Source organism: Lottia gigantea (genome assembly GCF_000327385.1).
Source record: "Lottia gigantea unplaced genomic scaffold LOTGIsca_88, whole genome shotgun sequence".
NCBI lineage: Eukaryota > Metazoa > Mollusca > Gastropoda > Lottiidae > Lottia > Lottia gigantea.
This window is the reverse complement of record NW_008710892.1, coordinates 794,551-815,458: the sequence shown is the minus strand read 5'-3', so window position 1 is coordinate 815,458 and position 20,908 is coordinate 794,551. Positions and strand designations below refer to the sequence as shown.

Sequence of the window (20,908 nt, the reverse complement as noted above, 5' to 3'; positions counted from 1 at the left end):
CTCGGAAAAGTGCTTGGTGGCTCGAATTGACCCCAATCATCCATTAACTAAAACTGATAAATCTGCACGATCCACTTTCAGCTGACATCTATTTTTCATATACCGGCCTATTTATCAATAAAGTTTATCAGTAGACTTTAGATTAACATTGACCTAGATTGACAAGCAATATCAGTTTCTGGTGACACCGACAAAAAGGTGTCGGTTTATTCGAAATAGGTTATCTACTGACATTTCGACTTTTAATTACAAGTGTTATCTCTATAGTGGATTCAAATTGTCATAAGACTGCACCTTAACTTGCATAGACTTGTTACCGCACAATGATAAGCTGAAAATGCATAATAATGGCTGATTCTTAAAACGTGTAGACGTTTCCGCTGTTCCCAGACGACTTAATGCCCATGAAATATAACAATACGCCAAATGTTGCCGTATGACCTAACCGAGTAATCTGTAATAAAAAAAAATGTTTGAGAGAGTTCCTCAAATATTGTGATCTCTCCAAAATTGGAATCTTTAAATTGCTGTACTATATGACGTAATTTTCAAGGTTCTAAGACAAATTAACTGAGTTATGGCCCCTGAATATTTCTCCTTCTTCATGGGAGATCTCCTTTAGTATTATGGCCTCTCCAAATCACTATGCCGCATCTCATACACAAGTCATACAAGTCAACGGAGTTATCGCCCCTGAAATAACAAATATCCAAATATTTCATTTTCATTTTCTTCATGGGAAAGTTCCTTTAATATTGTGACCTCTCCAAAGTCAAATCATTACCAAAATCTCCCCAATCCCTTCAAAAAATTCCTAGCTATAGAATTAAGCAATATTCAAACAATTTGATTGCCTAATACTTTTTTTAATGTCGACACGTCCATTGCGCAACGTGAAAAATGCATTAGTACTTTGGACAATTTTTGGTCATAATTAGTATTTGATCTGTACGGATATAACTCCTTTTTAACTGTGTCCAGTTTTTGTTTTTGGATTTTATTTCTATTCTGGATATGTAGCCAAAAAATTGTGAGTCACACTACATAGGCGAGGTATGATTGATTGAAAGTTCGTAGCCTGGATCTAAATTTATAATTTTCATCATACAATTTTCCCAGATTTTTTTCTTCAAAAATATGACTTTCTGAATCATATCTTGTGTGGGGGCCGTTGTGGAGTTTTCAGTTTTCTCGGATTTCTCAACAAAAAAAAATCTTCATGTTTACTTTGATCGGTGTTTAAATTTGACGTCTGTAACTTAATAGATTGAAGTCATCCCCATCTTCTAATCTTTTGAAACACATAACAATGTTATTTTTAACATGCTAGTTAGGGCCGTTGTAGATTTTTCAGTTTTCCCGGATTTCTGAGAAAAACTTCATCCTGTGTTGATCAAAACTTCACTCACTTTGGATCCTGGATTTACGATCATTACCAAATATTTTCCAAGATTTGTGATTTTTTAACCTTTGTTGATTACATGTACTTATTTCTGGATGACTTTAGTCCAAAATTGATCGGAAAGTTTTCAATATGAGTCATTCAGGGTCATTCTTTAGTCCGGATTTATCAAAAGTGGATTAACACAAATGGCTGTGTCCATTGATGTAATTATTATTACTAAGGTACTAGTGTGAAATAAGTAAATATTCACTGGATCTAACTTGGAATTTTAAACTGTATTCTTTGTGTGATAAACAGGTAAAATTCCTATATTCATTCATTTCTTTTTTCACTCATTTCATTCATTCATTCATCCACATTCATTCATTTTATTTATTCATTCATCCACATTCATTCATTTTATTTATTCATTCATCCACATTTATTCATTCATTCATTCATTTTCTCACATTAATTGGTTAATTTTCATTCAATCATTGATTCATCCACATTCATTCATTCATTCATTCATTCATTTATTCATTCATATGTATAGATTGATTGATTCATTCATTCATTTGCTCGCATTCATTCGTTAATTCTCAATATTCAATATCACTCTTTCATTTTTGTGATCAGTTTTACTTTACCATTTCATCTATTTGAAATATAAAAGATACAAATGTGACTTAAATGACACCATTCATTCTTTCATTCATTCTTTTCATTCATTCTTTTCATTCATTCTTTTTCATTCATTCTTTTTCATTCATTCTTTCATTTTTTTTCATTCATTCTTTCATTCATTTTAATTAGTTCAAACATTATGAAAATAACCTTAAAATCAATGTATTGCAATTCATTCAATCGTTTATCCATTTTTGACCTTTTGTATTTAACAGAATTCAAAAAATGTCATTTCATTCCCGCTCTTATAACCATATTAACATTCATTCATTCAATTATTAATTCTAACCCTTATAAATTTTCTTAAGAAATAGAAGTTTGTCTTCTTAAATGTAAAAAAGTCATGTTTTCTCCCTAAAATAAGAAAAAAAAGTCATAAAATACAAAAATAGATCAAAATTTCAAAATATAAACATTATATTCTAAAATACAAACACTGTTTTCTAAAATATAAACATAGTATTCCACAAAATAAACATTATATTCTAAAATATAAACATAGTATTCCACAATATAAACATTATATTCTAAAATATAAACATAGTATTTCACAATATAAACATTATATTCTAAAATACAAACACTGTTTTCTAAAATATAAACATAGTATTCCACAATATAAACATTATATTCTAAAATACAAACACTGTTTTCTAAAATATAAACATAGTATTCCACAATATAAACATTATATTCTAAAATATAAACATAGTATTTCACAATATAAACATTATATTCTAAATTACAAACACTGTTTTCTAAAATATAAACATAGTATTCCACAATATAAACATTATATTCTAAATTACAAACACTGTTTTCTAAAAATATAAACATAATATTCTAAAATATAAACATTTTATACTAAAATATAAACACTGTTTTCTAAAATATAAACAATATATTCTAAAATATAAACATTATATTCTATAATATAAACACTGTTTTCTAAAATATAAACAATATATTCTAAAATATAAACATTGTATTCTAAAATATAAACACTGTTTTCTAAAATATTAACATTATATTCTAAAATATAATCATTGGATTCTAAAATATAAACATTTATACTAAAATATAAACATTATATTCTAAAATATAAGCATTATATTCTAAAATATAAGCATTGTATTCTAAAATATAAATATTATATTTTAAAATATAAACATTATATTCTAAAATATAAGCATTGTATTCTAAAATATAAATATTGTATTCTAAAATATAAACATTATTTTTAAAATATAAGCATTATATTCTAAAATATAAACATTTTATACTACAATATAAACATTATATTCTAAAATATAAATATTACATTCTAAAATATAAGCATTGTATTCTAAAATATAAACATTATATTCTAAAATATAAACATTTTATACTAAAATATAAGCATTGTATTCCAAAATAAACATTATATTCTAAAATATAAACATTATATTTTTAAATATAAGCATTATATTCTAAAATATAAGCATTGTATTCTAAAATATAAATATCATATTCTAAAATATAAGCATTGTATTCTAAAAATATAAACAATCTATTCTGAAATATAAATATTGTATTCTAAAATATAAATATTGTATTCTCAAATATAAATATTGTATTCTAATATAAACATTATATTCTAAAATATAAACATTATATTCTATAATATAAACATTACATTCTAAATATAAGCATTATATTCTAAAATATAAATATCATATTCTGAAATACAAACATTACATTCTAAAATATAAATATTATATTCTAAAATATAAGCATTGTATTCTAAAATATAAATATTGTATTCTAAAATATAAATATTTTATTCTAAAATATAAACATTATATTCTAAAATATAAACATTTGATTCTTAAATATAAACATTTTATTCTTAAATATTAACATTATATTTTAAAATATAAACATTGTAGTATAATATAAACATTCTACAACATAAACATTGTATTGTAAAATGTGAATATTATATTTTCAAAAACATTATATTCTAAAAAAATAAACATTATATCCAATATAAACATTTTATTCAAAGATTAATTTCTTATATGTCATACAAAATATAACTTTGAATAAACAAAACTGCACAAAACCCTTCGAAACTCTCGAATTTCTCAATGACGACAAGACCATGTAAGAACCACATTGAAAAGTTAATAACTAATTTGGATTATCTTAGCATTCATGTTGCAAATAAATTTCACGACTTTAGAGTTTCAAGAATTCAAAATAAAATAACTATAACGAGAACATTGAATAATTCATTAAACAAGTTAGTGTTCTTCATACATAAAGCCTTTTCGTGATCATTACGTCATTTCATGATCATCATTATGTCATTTCATGATCATCATTATGTCATTTCATGATCAGCATTATGTCATTTCATGATCAGCATTCCCACTCTTCATGATCATCATTACAACATTTCATGCTCATCATTACATCAAATCATTACAGCATTACAATATCATCATCACAACATTCCGTGTTCATCATCACAACATTCATGTTCATCATTACAACATCCATGTTCATCATCACAACATTCCGTGTTCATCATCACAACATTCATGTTCATCATTACAACATACATGTTCATCATCACAACATTCCATGTTCATCATTACAACATCCATGTTCATCATCACAACATTCCATGTTCATCATCACAACATACATGTTCATCATCACAACATTCCATGTTCATCATTACAACATCCATGTTCATCATCACAACATTCCATGTTCATCATTACAACATCCATGTTCATCATCACAACATTCCATGTTCATCATTACAACATCCATGTTCATCATCACAACATTCCATGTTCATCATTACAACATCCATTTTCATCATCACAACATACATGTTCATCATCACAACATTCCATGTTCATCATTACAACATACATGTTCATCATCACAGCATTTAATGATTATCATTATAATATTTCATGATCATCATTACAGAATTTCATGATCTTTATTGCAACATTATCATTAAAACATTTTCTGATCATTAATACAAAACATTATTATTTCTAATGCTTTATAATCATCATTTAAACATCTCATTTCCTGATCATTATTACACATTATTACATTTAATGATTATCATTACAATATTCCATGTTCATCATTACACTATTTCATGATCATCATTACAAAATTTCATGATCATCATTACAATATTTCATGATCATCATTACAATATTCCATGTTCATCATTACAATATTTCATGATCATCATTATAATATTTCATGATCATCATTACAAAATTCCATCATGACGTTTTATGATCAACATTACAGCATTTCATTACATTTCATGGTCATCATTTCAAATTGTCATCATTGCATTTCATGATCATCATTACAAAGTTTCATGATCATCCTTGCAACATTTCATAATCATTATTATTACATTTCATGGTCATCATTTCAAAATACCATGATCATCATTACAAAGTTTCATGATCATCATTGCAACATAATTATCATTATTACATTTCTTGATCATCATTACAAAGTATCATGATCATCATTACAAAATCTCATCATTGCATTTCACTATCATCATTAAGATATGTCATGATAATCATTACAAAATCTCATGATCATCGTTACATTTCATGATCATCTTACAGCATTTCACGACGATCATTTCATGATCACCATTTCAAAATTATCATTACATTTCATGATCATCAATAACAGTGGTAATTCTATACTGTAATTAATCCATTAAGCACCATACTGAAGGTGAAAATTCTAATGACAGTCAATATAAAATTCTATAAATACTATAATCTAAGTTCACGTGTCTTATCGAGTTACAATATTTACCAACCAGATATTATACTGTTCTTGGAAACCTTAATCGATGCTTGACGACAATTGCATAATATTTATAAGCAAAGGTAAAACTAAAATATATCTTGCACAATTAGAATCTAAATGACATTTAGGGTTGTCGTGGCAACCATAATTGGAAAATTGCACAGAATGAAATATTTATTCAATTAATGATATCATATATGAAAAATTTTGCCAAAATGGTATCGATTTCATTTAATACTTCATTTTAATGATTTAATGCAAAATAAATTTCACGGGATTTTTTTGTTTGTTTATAATTTAAAATGCAAGAATAGTCCTCCAAGTGATCAAAAATAACGGCTACAATAAAACGGAGACAATATAAATTGCTATATTCTATGTAGATTGCATTAAGAGAAACCCTACTCGCCAATAATAAGTTATTGTAATGGTGATTGAGTTGTTGATCATAAATGACGAAAGTATCAACCTCTTCAGTCAAGAATTGATGCAGAATAGACAGGCATCCCCAGATACAACAAGATGATAAAAATAAAAAAAATAATTTTTGAGAAATTGCTTTTATATTTTCATAATAATTTTTTAGGAATTCAGCTGATATTATTACTATAATTTATCAACCAAGATAGTCGATTGAAATTGCGAAAGCCACTGGGTTTCGACACAACTGACAAGAGACTATAGTACTAAGAGAGAATTGCGCAAGGGGCAACTTTACCGACACTCCTTCATACAAAACATTAGGTCAACCTTAAAATCTTAAAAAGTACTTCACTGATTGTTTGCTTTTAAATTGTAAAAAATCTCGATATCTGAATCATACTCATTGCAATTGTGACCTAGTTTTTGAAATTCATAATGGCGACCAAAACATTATATGCATAATAATCATGAAGGGTTCGGGTGCGAGAAAAAATCATATATGTGTGATACAATTATATACAAATTTATCATTTTCAATGCCCAACTGAATACAAATGTTCCAAGTTCTTGAAGTTAAGTTATGTCATAAACTCTGCTTGTTGTTTGTGTTCCTTACCACAGTGGCAATCAGAATATACGTGAATATATAAAACTAAATTCAATTGAGTAACACTCAAGATAGCTTTATTGTCATATCACCTTATTCCATACAGACTTTGTTTAAATTTGCTTTTTGCAAAGGCATACAGAGACCCTGAAGGGGCGTGGAAAAATGGCGACGAATCATGTCAAGAAGTAAATAACTTTTTGTGGACATTGTTTTTATCGTGATCGAGGTGTAATAAAATTGTCTCTACTGTCGACGAGTAATCACAAAATTGGCACCACTTTGATAAGGAAGGTGTCGCTTATGATAATTCGTGAAAGGGCTGGGTGTAACTTTGCCTACATGAAATGGAAAAATAATAAACTGACAACTAAGTTCGTAAGCTTTATCAGAAATCAAAACAGAAGGGCAATAGCAAATACGAGATAAATAAGTTCAAATTGTGAGTTGATGGACAAAGTTTAAGTTTCGAGGTCAGGGGAGTGGACGCTGGCGGACCTTTTCAATATGGTTCTCATGCTCATTAAAAGCAAATTACAAAGCTAAGATTTAACAAGAACAGGTTTCTCTGAACAAATTTATATCCAAAGGGAAGTAACCTGTTTTTTCACTTTTTTTTTTTTTTAGAAAATATCACGTAATGTATTTGCTTTTGAAATAAAAGGTATCTTCTGAAAAATGAAGAGATAAAATGGCAATTGACCCTTGAATTTAATTGTTATATTCGTCTACACAAGGCTTACCCAAATTAAAATATAAAATGGTAAATAAATACGGTCTTAAATGTTTCATACATAAACATGTTTATCGTACATATGTAGGTTCTGTATACCTATTGTAAATATGTATATCAAAGTCTATTGACTTTAACTGAATTAAATATGCGTATATGCATGAAAATTCAGTTATTACAAATCTCATTAAAGGCATGGCAAAAAGAGAGAAAACTGACCATATTCATCACCATTATTAACAATCATCATTCCATTGCTACTTTCACCATATTCATCACCATCATAATCTATCAATCAATCATCATCATCGCCACTTTCACCATATTCATCACCATCATAATCTATCAATCAATCATCATCATCGCCACTTTCACCATACTCATCACCATCATAATCTATCAATCAATCATCATCATCGCCACTTTCACCATATTCATCACCATTATTAACAATCATCATTCCATCGCCACTTTCACCATATTCATCACCATCACCATCATAATCTATCAATCAATCATCATCATCGCCACTTTCAACATATTCATCACCATCATTAACAATCATCATCATCGCCACTTTCACCATATTCATCACCATCACCATCATAATCTATCAATCAATCATCATCATCGCCACTTTCACCATATTCATCACCATTATTAACAATCATCATTCCATCGCCACTTTCACCATATTCATCACCATCACCATCATTATCTATCAATCAATCATCATTATCGCCACTTTCACCATATTCATCACCATCATTAACAATCATCATTCCATCGCCACTTTCACCATATTCATCACCATCACCATCATTATCTATCAATCAATCATCATCATCGCCACTTTCACCATATTCATCACCATCATAATCTATCAATCAATCATCATCATCGCCACTTTCACCATATTCATCACCATTATTAACAATCATCATTCCATCGCCACTTTCACCATATTCATCACCATCACCATCATTATCTATCAATCAATCATCATTATCGCCACTTTCACCATATTCATCACCATCATTAACAATCATCATTCCATCGCCACTTTCACCATATTCATCATTATCATCATTCGATTGTTACTTTCACCATATTCATCACCATCATTAACAATCATCATTCCATCGTTACTTTCACCATATTCATCAGCATCATCATTCCATCGCCACTTTCACCATATTCATCAATAATGATCACCATCATCATCCGTCATCATTTCATGTTTTGCTGGAGATGATTAATTATTATTACCATTAATTAATACTATAATCATTATCATTTTAATCATCATTATTATTGTTATTTTGATCACTATGGTTACTCGTTATTATCATTATTATCATTATTATAAATGCTGGAGATAGATTATTATCATTATTATTATTATTTTGCCGGAGATGACCTTTTTTAACTTTAGAATTGAATAACTTGCCCCATTAATAATAAATTATACTAAATTAAAGATGAATCATACTAATATATTCAAGACCAATATCTTTCAAATAATTGCTTCTAAAAATATCCCTTTAATGGAGTGTAATAAATGCTTATCTTTTGTGAATATTTGTTTTTATTAAAACTCATATCCTTTTCAGTAAAAAAATTCTGAAATATTATTTCCGAAAGGTAAATCCCCGTGTTACAATTTCATTCAAAAACATACTGGATGATCTTGAACGATAGTGAACTCTATACAGCTTAATGGGTCAGTGAATCTGCATATCCGCCTTTCTGATAAATAGTAGTGGTAATGAAGGTTATTATTTAGCATTCAGTCTTGTTATGAATGTAAAGTTCCCTTTTTTTTTCAATGTCAAAAACTTGCAACATATCTGAGTCAGTGTTTTATACATCATTAGATCGTTGACTCCGCTGGTGGACAAGAATGTCCTTAAGGTCATACCATACATAAATAGTTACATAGTTTCTTCCAGTTGTGTAAATGTGCAGCAACTGTTCTGTTTCTCGACGGTGAGAACTATATCAGTTACCACTAGCAACACAGGGTCCTATAAAGAAGACAATTCCGGTAATCAAAATCTCTTTCCAAAGAATGGCAAAATCGGGAGTAGAGGTAGTATAATAGTGGACTCCAAAGAGAAATACCATCAAGTCTATCAAAGATAGTGGACCACAGCCATATACGCCCACCACGGCATGCGGATGGTAAGTATTCAAGATTTTGGGGCAAGGGCAATAACTCTGCTTTTAACGGTCGAAAATAGCTCAAATTCGAACTTGATCTTCATTTTATGAATATGTATACACATACCGAATTTCATTTGATTCCATCAAAAAATCTAGTTTTTAGAGCGTTTACAAGCAAATGTTGACGAACCGACGGACGGACAGGGATGCCGCCAATATACGTCCACATTGAGAGATGTGGGCGTATAAAAAGAGTAAGCATGGCCTGCTTCGCGCCACACCCGCACTACTATACTGATACAGATTATCTAAAATATTTAATCAAACCAAGATAGATGTCAGCGCGTTCAGCCACTCGAGGGTGTCACCCACCATTATGTAATCTATTTGACAGCAACCTTGGTTTTAACTCAGATTTCCTTGTTGATACATTCCACATATATCAAGTCATATCACCTTTTTTTAAACATATAATAGCATTTGCAATTCATGATTTATTCAAACATTTACATACATTTACCATTCTTGTCACTTGGTGTCAAAATAACATTTTATCCGCTTTCAAAATGTTCCTTTAACATCTTATTTTGCCATTTTGTGGGTTATGGTTTCGTAAGTATTGCACTTAATTTAGAAAAAAAAATCAGGACATTTTAGTGCAAGTAGAAATGTGCCAGTCAACCGACACAACACGACTGGCAGGGAAAATGCTTAAAAAACCGAATTTAGCCCCCCAAAAATTAAGATTATGAAAATGATATCCGCTAAATAATAGTCTTATCGCTTATTTGATGTCTACTATATAAGTGGTTACCGTTTGAAGTCTGCCGAAAGCGTTTCGTTGAAAGACATAGCAGACTTCAAAGACATGGACTTCTTCCTAAATTACGCATATGAGCTGTAAATATGGAACAAGGACGTTACTTTATAAAATGAAAAATTCCGCTGTTTGTTATTAAAACCTTACAAGGAGTAATACTCGGAAATAGTATAAAATCGATAAATCTTGAAAACTTTCCGACTCAGTTTTCAACTTCTAAGAATGGAAATCTTTCATAAACAATTACTTCGCGGATAAACATGTTCACTCGTCTCATAACAGGTTATTGAAATTTCTCTTGACCTGATGCCATTCCACGACTGAGATGACATTCTTGTCGTAGAGTACGAAATGCCAATGTTACAAGGTGATATTTTAATTGTGTTATTGATATGTCCATATCATTTGGAAACTCTCTTGACCAAACAGGGTATGCTTTTCAATCTAAATCCTCCTTGTTAATCTTGAGTTCCTGCTTACTATTTTCGAAACACCTGATGATAATTCTTGCTTGCAATGTATACTCTCTGAAAGGGGACACTGAATTCGCACATGCCAATAACATATTAACATTATTAGCTATGTATACTATCCAAAAGGAAGTCGAATCTTCATACATTTAACAATAAATGCTACTGAGACGTAAACATCGACTTTCTTCTTGTATGAATGAGGACATTGTAACCATATAACTATTTTCTCCTCGTGATTCTATACTTCTCATTGTATTCTATTCCTGGAATATCTCCAAGAACACTTAATGTGAATCAATGGCAGTCTAATAGAATAAACATTCTGAATGGCAGCAAGGAAAGGTAAAGAACTCCAATATCTGGTGCCATGATTTAATAGTGGTCTTGATACTTCAGGAATTTCTGGTATATCGTGGTATTGGAATTGATATTACATGGGTATGAAAAGAAAAGGACAATAGCGGTATATTCAAGTGGTGGGTCTATTTGTTTTGCTGATGGGTGTCGGGGGAAGGGGAATTAATTGTGGCTTGATGTTTACACTTTGTCGAGGACTCTGATTGGCGATACAAATTGTGCATTTCCTTGATAATAGATGAATATCTACACAACAAGATCTTTCCGGGTGTTTTAGTCATACTTTACTCTGAACTTATTCTTGGCGGATCTTAAATTTTAACAATCGTATATGGGTACAAAGTACAAGTAAATGCTGCATTGTTTGTTATCCGCTTGACCAATCGTACCTTAATTCAGAAACAGGAAAATTTGAGCCTTCATATCCGTGTGTATCCGGAATTATCCGCGTTTGAATGTTAAAATGACGAGTCGCCTTTCTCTGACAGAGCTTTAAGGTTTATTAACAGTTAATATCTTATAAAATATATGTGAAGGCTATGTCCGCAGTACATATTTTGGTGAATGTATCCCTTTTAGAGCAAGTGAAGTGGTGAATGGAATGGAATACTCTTGAAATATATTTCATTTTAATTCCAATTGACTCATTCTCACTTTAAGGGATTGTAAAGAGGCTTTCTATTTCCAATTTCCAGTCTGTGGTTCCTGTAATTCTACTAAACAATGTGTTTGATGCATCACAAATCGCAAAATATGCTTTATTACATAAAGACTTCGCGCTTAGTTTTAATCGAATTGCAGAAAACACAGATTGAAAATTGGGCTGGTGCAAATTAATGATATCAAAGTCCAAGAAAATTTTTAGAAACCTCTTTACAATCCCTTAAAACAGAGCTTCGTGATCTATCTCAATATACACATCTTTTATGTGAGGTATATGTCCTCCATACATGTTAAGATGACTATATACTTCTAGAGCCAGTGGAGCGGTGAGTGTCTATATTACAAGAATCCTGTGACCTGTGGTATTAAATACCAAAAACTCTGTGCAATACAAACTTCAAATTGGGTAACAATCTCTGACGAATTGTTTACCACAGTCTAAAAATTAAATATTTCATAATTTCTTTCACAATCAAGTTGTTATAAATCATAATCGAGAAATCATTTCATATATATATATATATACATATATATATATATATGTATGTCTTTATTGATACTGAACCGTAGGGCGGCATCATGTATTCCGGGACAAGATTCTTTTATGTGAATGTTTGGAAGAGTATATCAATCTTGGACTAGCACCTTGCAATTTTACTTTAATAACAACGTCTAAGGAGTGTTTAGATCAGTAACTCAAATGAACGGCTGGTTGAATTTGATGAATCCGGCCCTTTTTCTTGAAAATTGAAATATGTCGACATGACTGGTGGGTGACTGTCTCTCACATGTCCGAGGGTGTAGGGAAGGGTATGGGTTTTAAAATAACTTCCTATTTCCAAGGGTATGGTGACAAGAATGAGTCGAACCCTTTTTGTAAATTTACACTTACATGTGACAGTGGGTGTGTGGAAGGGTTCGGATATTAAAGTAACTTCCGGATTTCCAAAGTTATGGTGACAAGACTGGGCATCAATGCGTGTATTTACTATCGATATTTTGTCGTTTTGGGTAATACTGCTCGATAGAATGATACAAGTGACGCAGTGGTGTCTATTTGTTAAATTGTACATCTTCATTTCTTCTCTAGTTTGGGCTAACGAATCCCCTCAGTCAGTCAGTAAGCTAAATGGATATTAAGGATGGGCAAGGATGAACAATTGTATTTGATTTTATATATCATTTATTAAGAATACTGCAATGCCATAGAGTATTTCAAAAATAACATATAACAATATATCATGATTATCGATAATAAAAAATACTAAAATTCCAATATAGTCCCACACCAAGTCACGTGACATCAACAACATTCAGAAGAGAGTCCGTTAATTGGTTCTATTTACTAGAGGCATATTTACATACGAATTGATTTAAACAGAAACTAATTCAGCCTAAATGCTCAATCACTCTTATAACAAGCGACTTACAAATGGATCTTTTGGCTGATTTCGTTAAAAATTTAAAACAATTGTCTGTCTATAAATAAGCCTCTACTTTCTAATATAAATTCAACTCTATAGTGTTACATGTTCAATATTAGAATTCAAACGTTGAAATAATCCTGAAGAATTAAATACATTCACAACCAAATTATTGACGAACGAACGAACGAATGAATAAATGGATAAATGAATTGTGCGAATAGATACAGTTTGACTGGAAAAGGATGAATGAAAGAATGAAACCGAATTATTCTAACATGAAAATATAGTCAACCAAATCAACAATCCAAATTTTAACTCCATTTCAAAGCAAAATATCACACAAAATATTCTAAATAAATATGACCAAATCTTTCAAAAAATGTCGAAATTATATCTTTAAAAATTCAAAATAAATCGTTACTGATCACAATCCTGATTTACTAGTATTCAAATAAAAAATACAATTTTGATGAAAATGGAATAAATTTATATTTGATATTTTGGAAGATCTCATCAATGCTAAGGTTCAGTCGCCGTGCCTTAGCAAGGGTAGAATAAATAACAACTTGTAATACCTTTGCCAGGGCACGACGGTTTGATTTGATAGAAAAACAGATCGTTTCAACGTTTTTATTCCGAATTTTTTGGTATTCTAGCATTAAAAGAACAGTTCATTACATTTGAATAAATGACATAACGAGGTATGAATAAGATTAAGCGGCACAGGGCCTCGTAACTTGGACACAACAGTTGGAAAACGATAACTCACATGTCCCTATGTGGACATTTTTTAGTGCAGTTATGAATAATAAAAAAATCATCATCAATATGACTGTTCCAATGTGGTTTCAAAAAATGTTACCCATTAATATGTGAACAACTTTTGAAATAGTGAAAATACAAAATTGTACAAAAACATTTCATGCTCAATGAATATTTCTCGTTTCATGTTTAATAAAAGATACAAATAGTGCCATTACAGAAATTTACTTGATTTGAAAATAATCTATAGTACTATACACTATAATCAAATAGGTCTAAATGAGGAGTCTAAAAACGACGTGTTGGAAAGTTGACATACCAATTACGAAGTGGTATTAAGCTTCAGAATGTGTTTCGTACAAAAACTGACTTGTTTAAACATTACGTACACATAAAATGATTTATATTACAATAACATAACGCCATTTTGACAAAACTTTAAAACAAGTCTATACGAAGATTTCATAAAGGTATACAAGCGTAATAATAAGAGAGAACTTGAGAACTGTCAGTTCAGGGTGACCGGGATTCATTTAGCACTATCTCGATGCAATTTGGGTGCTGAAAGCTTGGGACTGAAGCAACTTTGTCAGTTAGGACATAGAATTTTAAAAAATATACTTAACATTTAAATCTGATATTAACAATAAAAAAATTAAATGAATTTCGAGCTGACGTTTAAATAAATAAAGTGACCAACTTAGAGCTTAACTCATATGCATAAATTTGAGCTTAAACTTAAGAGTCGAAGTTTGAGCTATCGTACCTAAGCAAAGAAATATTCCAAAAACTTAATCTGTATCGATATACAAAGTATGAATACAAGACAACTCGGCAAATAATGAATACAGTGCTGAAGTAGGATAAATATAGTAACCACCAAAATGTTTACATCATACCAATTTCAAATTTCGAAATCAGCCAATATTTTGAATCATAGATTTGATATTAGATCAGATTTGATGAATTGCCATTTGTGTTTATCATGTGGTCTCCGATATCTCTCTTAAAGACAGCTTCAGCACTATTTCAGTCGCGAAATGGAAGTTCACAATACATACTGACAATAGCACTTAGACATAGGGACACGAAATGGTTCTGATAGATTCAACAAAGAATAACCAATACTGCGTGTGATAACATATATAAACAATCTCAAAAGACTTACAATTAAAAACATTGACTTGAGATCACACTGTCACAAAATTAACCATAAAAATTGTTAAAATTCCAAAATGTGAATTAACAACATTGAAAAATAGACAATAAGAAGACGTTAGGTCTGAAAAGTTTCACTGAATCGAAAGTCATTCACCGCTTTAAGTCGAGTTCAGCTATAAGATTTTCTATCCGTATCGATGGATCTAAAAGTGTGTGTAGATAGGTCATGATTGAAACATTTTTGAAAACCCAGGAGGAACAGAAGCTCCCATGTTTTTAAATAATCCTTTTAAAACAACTAACTCCTTCGTTATTGTCTCGAGTCGTTCATTAAGACGTTCGTTTTCCATCTGTAGTTCACACATCCTTCGTTCATTGTCTTGTTGACGATTTTTTGCCTTGGCTCGACTTTTCCTCACAGCCACGTTATTCCTCTCCCGTTTTTCGTTATATTCTATAGTTCCGGGCACTATGTACTTTTTCTTCGACTTCATGTATGGCGCACAACGTCTGCGAGGGGTCGAAGATAAGTCCTCAACTGAAGAGGGTGACACCGGGTTATGAGAACTACAACTACTACCAGGAGAAGAACTGCCCCCAACTCTCCCTTCCCTATCCTGAGGGGGTGGGGGAACATAAACACAAGCACTCGAGACACTGTTCGTCGTTGACATGGAATAGGTATCACAAACAGGGGCGTCTCGGGACGAGGTTGACGTTGAATGGAGGCTGTCAAACTGTCGTAACACACTAACAGTCGAATCTATGATAGAATCCACAGCTCGTAATTCTGAAAACACTGACTCACGTTCGTATTCCGGACGACATTCGTAAGGAGACACGGGCGTAATGAAAGCCTGTCCGTTGTAATAGTTTGTACTCTCGTTGTACGCCATCGGTTGTGGACTTACAGGAGAATACAAAGTCTGTTCCATAGAATCTGTGTACATTTTCTTATTCCAACTCGAAGTTACCAGAGGATAATCGTAGAATAAAGAATCGCTAATTTCCTCCACACTAGGACATGGTGAAACAGGCGAATACTCGCTTGAATAAGATTGTCTAGGTGAGATATACTCAAAATTATCTATCTTGGCGGTTGAATAAAACCACAGAGTTAAAATATCACGAAATTGATGAAAACAATCAGTTTCCCTCAGCTACGATCCTTTTTACTCTAGTATATGTATCCAGTAGTAAGGTAAACTTGTTGAATGGCGTGATTCCCTCTCTCGTTGTATTTATATAAAGCAATATACCACCTGACTTATGACGTAGTCAATGATGCTATTTTTACTACATACGACACTAACTTAGGGCAACCCCAGTATCTGGAGGTTTGACGTCATTCTACTCTATGTTGTGTGCGCAGACTCAATCTATGAAGTCATATACTATTATTATCACCATAGACGATGTAAAGTTATAGAGGGAAGCCCTTTGACGTCAATGGAATTATAAATAGCTATTATTGATCGAAAATAGCTCGGGGAATGTTTAAAATAGCACGGATTTACTAGACTAGGATAGCAAGACCGTCACTGAGAAGCAATGAGCTAGCGATGAATGACAGAAGTTTCCATTAAGGCAATGCTAAAGAATGGTTGAATGGGGATTGATCGATAGAACCATAACGTACATCCCTTCCGTATGATGTATATAGTAACCGTGTCCCTCTAGGCTCTTCTATACTCTATCTATGATGTACAGACTTGTAACAGTGTAGCCTAGTTTCCCTCTCATTGGGGGCGTGTTTTCATGTTTTCCTTGTCGTATGGACCACGCAAACAACAATCGCTGTAGCGGAAGATTTGCTGAAATGACGGTTCTAGAAACCCAGAGTTCGGGGCTATAAGGGGGTGGGGGTTGTAAACAGTGTGGGTGGCCAGCTGATCCGGAACATCATCATCAAATGCATGCTTTTAGTGGAAAAGTCATAAAATTGTAAATGGTAAATAACATTGTTACTAGAGCATTCATTATAACCATGTATTGAGAGTTACTGATAACATCGACAGTGTATAATATTCACATCGGTGTACTTATTGCTCAAAGAATGAATTAGAATTTTACGTACGCCCTACTTACTTTAAAAGCAAAATAGGTCAACTATATTCTATTTAATCCAAGCAGGATAAACAAAATTACATATTGTATTGTCAAATATCAATCTCTAAACTCATATGTCATATCACGTCTAATGACCCCTTCTGCCTAGCTTGTATACTATTTGTGGGTAAATAGCCTTCTTCAACATTATTTTATTATACATGTATTGTTAACGGAGTATTATGTCCATATTATTAGTATTTCTTTCATTTGTTTTAGTATTTTTTATAATTTTCATGTTAAAATTTCACTGGGCAAAATTGTAAAGAGGCCTTTGGCCTAATTTTCACCCTTCTCATTAAAGATTTTATTATTATTATTATTATCATGAATATTAGGGTAGGTAGGGCATAGAAGTCGGGCTATGGGAGCTGAGGATTCATTGGATGTTTTTGAACTCTAATCACTATCAGAAGCAATAGGGTGTCTATTTTGCTCCCATTTCAAAAATTATATGCACACAGCAGCTAATGATACCCCACTGATTTGCGGAAAAAAATACATATTATCAGGATGCGCAAATATTGTTCAAACATTTGTTCCAACCTAGAGTTCTTGTCTATTCAAGCACCTGTTTTCATGGCCATTTTCGGGGGTGATTTGGGTCTTGAAATAACAAAGTCTTACGAAGTATCAGACCGGTGGGCTGTAAACACTATTAATGATTAGCTAAGCTCAAAAATTTCCGTTCTGAGCCTATGTACGATTGTTCAAATGGATGGCGAATCTGTTACTTGAAGTATTAGAACTTGCTAATGCGTTAATTTTCAGACGCGTAAGATCCCACACTTGACGTGCAAGATGGGGGTGACTTAAAGCTTACGGTTAAGTTTTCATTTTATAGTGATAATAGCCAATTATCATTATCTTACGGGATTTTTTACAGGATAGTAAACATGTAGTTAATTATTAGTTATTTAGTATTACATAGGTAACGGTGAATACACGTCAAATGCTGCTAATATCTATATCACGTCTCAAGTTTTAATTTTTAATAATTCAGTACAAAAATCTGGTCAGATCTGTTAAAAGTTGTTAACACCACAACCAGGATAAATGTTGTTGACGTTGCAACCAAGTTAAACGATGTTTACAATGCAAAAAAAATCATCAAAGGCTGTTAACACTGCAACCACGTCAAACGCTGTTTTTTCCTCCTAACACCAAAAAGACGTCAAGGGTCATATTTTCATCAAGTAATTGCAAACGATATAATTCAATTCATTATCTCATAACGTGTGCAATGTAGCCTGTTTTTATGTGCAGTAAGATGACAACAGACGGAAATAAGACCTCTTATTGAATAATTCATTCCAAGAAATATGTTTCCTGATACCGAATGACAACCCCTGAAATTCCTTTCGTTACAACTGCCGACAAACTTAATATTTGTCAAGCGCAGTGGAAAATCCCAGGTTGAGGCGTTGTCACGATTACATGATTCAACTAATCGTAACTATCCTAAGATTTCAAAATATTTGGCCGACCTCATTTTCATCTTCGATCACTCCAGACTATCAATACAGTTCCTGCGGGTAACTATAGCTACAATTGATTCTAATATTTGAACATTCCTCTTATTGTTTTCAAAACGTATCAATGACAACATTGTGTTTGTTTGAAAATTAGATCCTTGGATATGTGGCGAATCTAGGGACATGCTTCTTTATGCTGAAGCCAGTTTCTCGTCAGTGTTTATGCTGGCGAATCAGCAAAGCGAAAGAAAATGGTGCACACGTTTTGAGCAATGGGTAACAACTATAGGGCAAATCAAAAGTGTCTCTGTTGTGGCATATGCGGCTTGGTCTAATTGCTTTCTTATTCACTTTGAGTCATCTTTATCTTCAAAAGATGTTTTGACTTGCTGATATGAAAATAGGTAATATGCCAAAGAGTATACGGGGATGCTAAGGATTGAATAATTGTGAGTTGTCGAAGGAGTTGATCGTTTCATGGTTAGAGATTTGCTGTGTTCGTAGTGTCGGCCTACCTGACGATTGTGATAACGTTACCGATAATAAACATTGAAGTATGACTAAAAGTCTGATGCCGGTGAAGTGCTCTGACGTCATTCCTAGAAACATAATATACACAAGTACTCTAGAAATTGATCGGGGAGAAAACACACGTACACCGTTTCATTGTATAAACATACACTGTATTGAACTGCGGTAACAGATGTGGAGATTCCTCAACATCTAACCTTGGCTTCATTCAGATCAGGTGAAACTCTCATGGTGATATGACGTCAAGGATTCACACGCGATATCTCCCGCCATTCACTGCCAAATCTCTACATATACAGATAGTATTATTATCAATGACCCCGGGTCGATTTCGGGTCTATTAATATCCCTTCGACCAATCATATTCGTCAGAACTCTAGTACTCTTCTAAATATAAGTATTACAACAAATATAGGAATATCCCCATTCTGATATATCAATTATAATCTTCTATTCAACGAAGGAACATGATAGAGTATCCTACGTCAGAGAAAAGCCGATTAGATAAAAGACTACTACGTCACTGTTACTGGGGATACCCCCATTGTTTATCTGGCACGAGCTAAATATAGCGTGACAATGTACGTAAATAGAACAGTCGGATTAAAATAGTGACTAGCTTCCATAAATAACCAGGACAATTCTTAAATTAGAAAGCGAGATGTTGTATATAGATCCATTGATTGTTCGTGAACGGAAGAGTAGTATTGGGAATTGTCTTTTGTTGTCAATAAATATCCAGCACTCAGAATAAAACGTAGCTTGAAGCCATCAGGCCTATTAAGATTAGCTATATCGTCATCGTTCTGATTGTGCTATTACATTCTGATTGTGCTCAAAATAACCACATAAATTCATATTTGTAAATATATATATAGGCATTTCCTTTCATATCCTGACCAAAATTAGATGAAATTTGAAAAACATTTATATATAGAAAGTTCAAAATTGTAAAATGATTAAAATATAATTTTATTAAGTATTGGAATAATGCTACTTATCGAATCTCGAAATAGCGGAATAAAAAATGTTATAGCTCTAGATGCCGTGATCCTTTGCGCACTCTATGATGGCTTGATGGTCTAATTTTTCGTTCTCATTAAGTTGGCTTACATCGCTGCTCGTATTTATAATTCCCTTGACTTTACAATCTCTAGGTTGGCGTACTGGTTTGTTCAAAAATTTCCCATGAAATTTAACCTGTATTATTCCTTGTTTTCCGGTTTTTGCCCTATATATTTTAATATCAAGATAATATTGGAAGGGGGGGGG

At 31.8% G+C, this 20,908-nt stretch overlaps 2 protein-coding genes across 2 annotated transcripts; one reads left to right on the top strand and one right to left on the bottom strand.

The window, feature by feature from the left end:
* Positions 1-1,590: 1,590 nt before the first annotated feature.
* LOTGIDRAFT_169720 (hypothetical protein) lies at positions 1,591-5,047 on the top strand (the record flags this gene model as incomplete). Its single annotated transcript, XM_009068018.1, has 2 exons — positions 1,591-1,626; positions 4,544-5,047. The coding sequence occupies 2 exons, from the start codon at positions 1,591-1,593 to the stop codon at positions 5,045-5,047; spliced, it is 540 nt and encodes a 179-aa protein (XP_009066266.1).
* Positions 5,048-15,790: 10,743 nt separating this feature from the next.
* LOTGIDRAFT_89584 (hypothetical protein) lies at positions 15,791-15,985 on the bottom strand (the record flags this gene model as incomplete). Its single annotated transcript, XM_009068017.1, has 1 exon — positions 15,791-15,985. A coding segment is annotated over one exon (195 nt), but the record flags the coding sequence as incomplete, so codon positions are not given.
* Between the last annotated feature and the right edge of the window lie 4,923 nt (positions 15,986-20,908).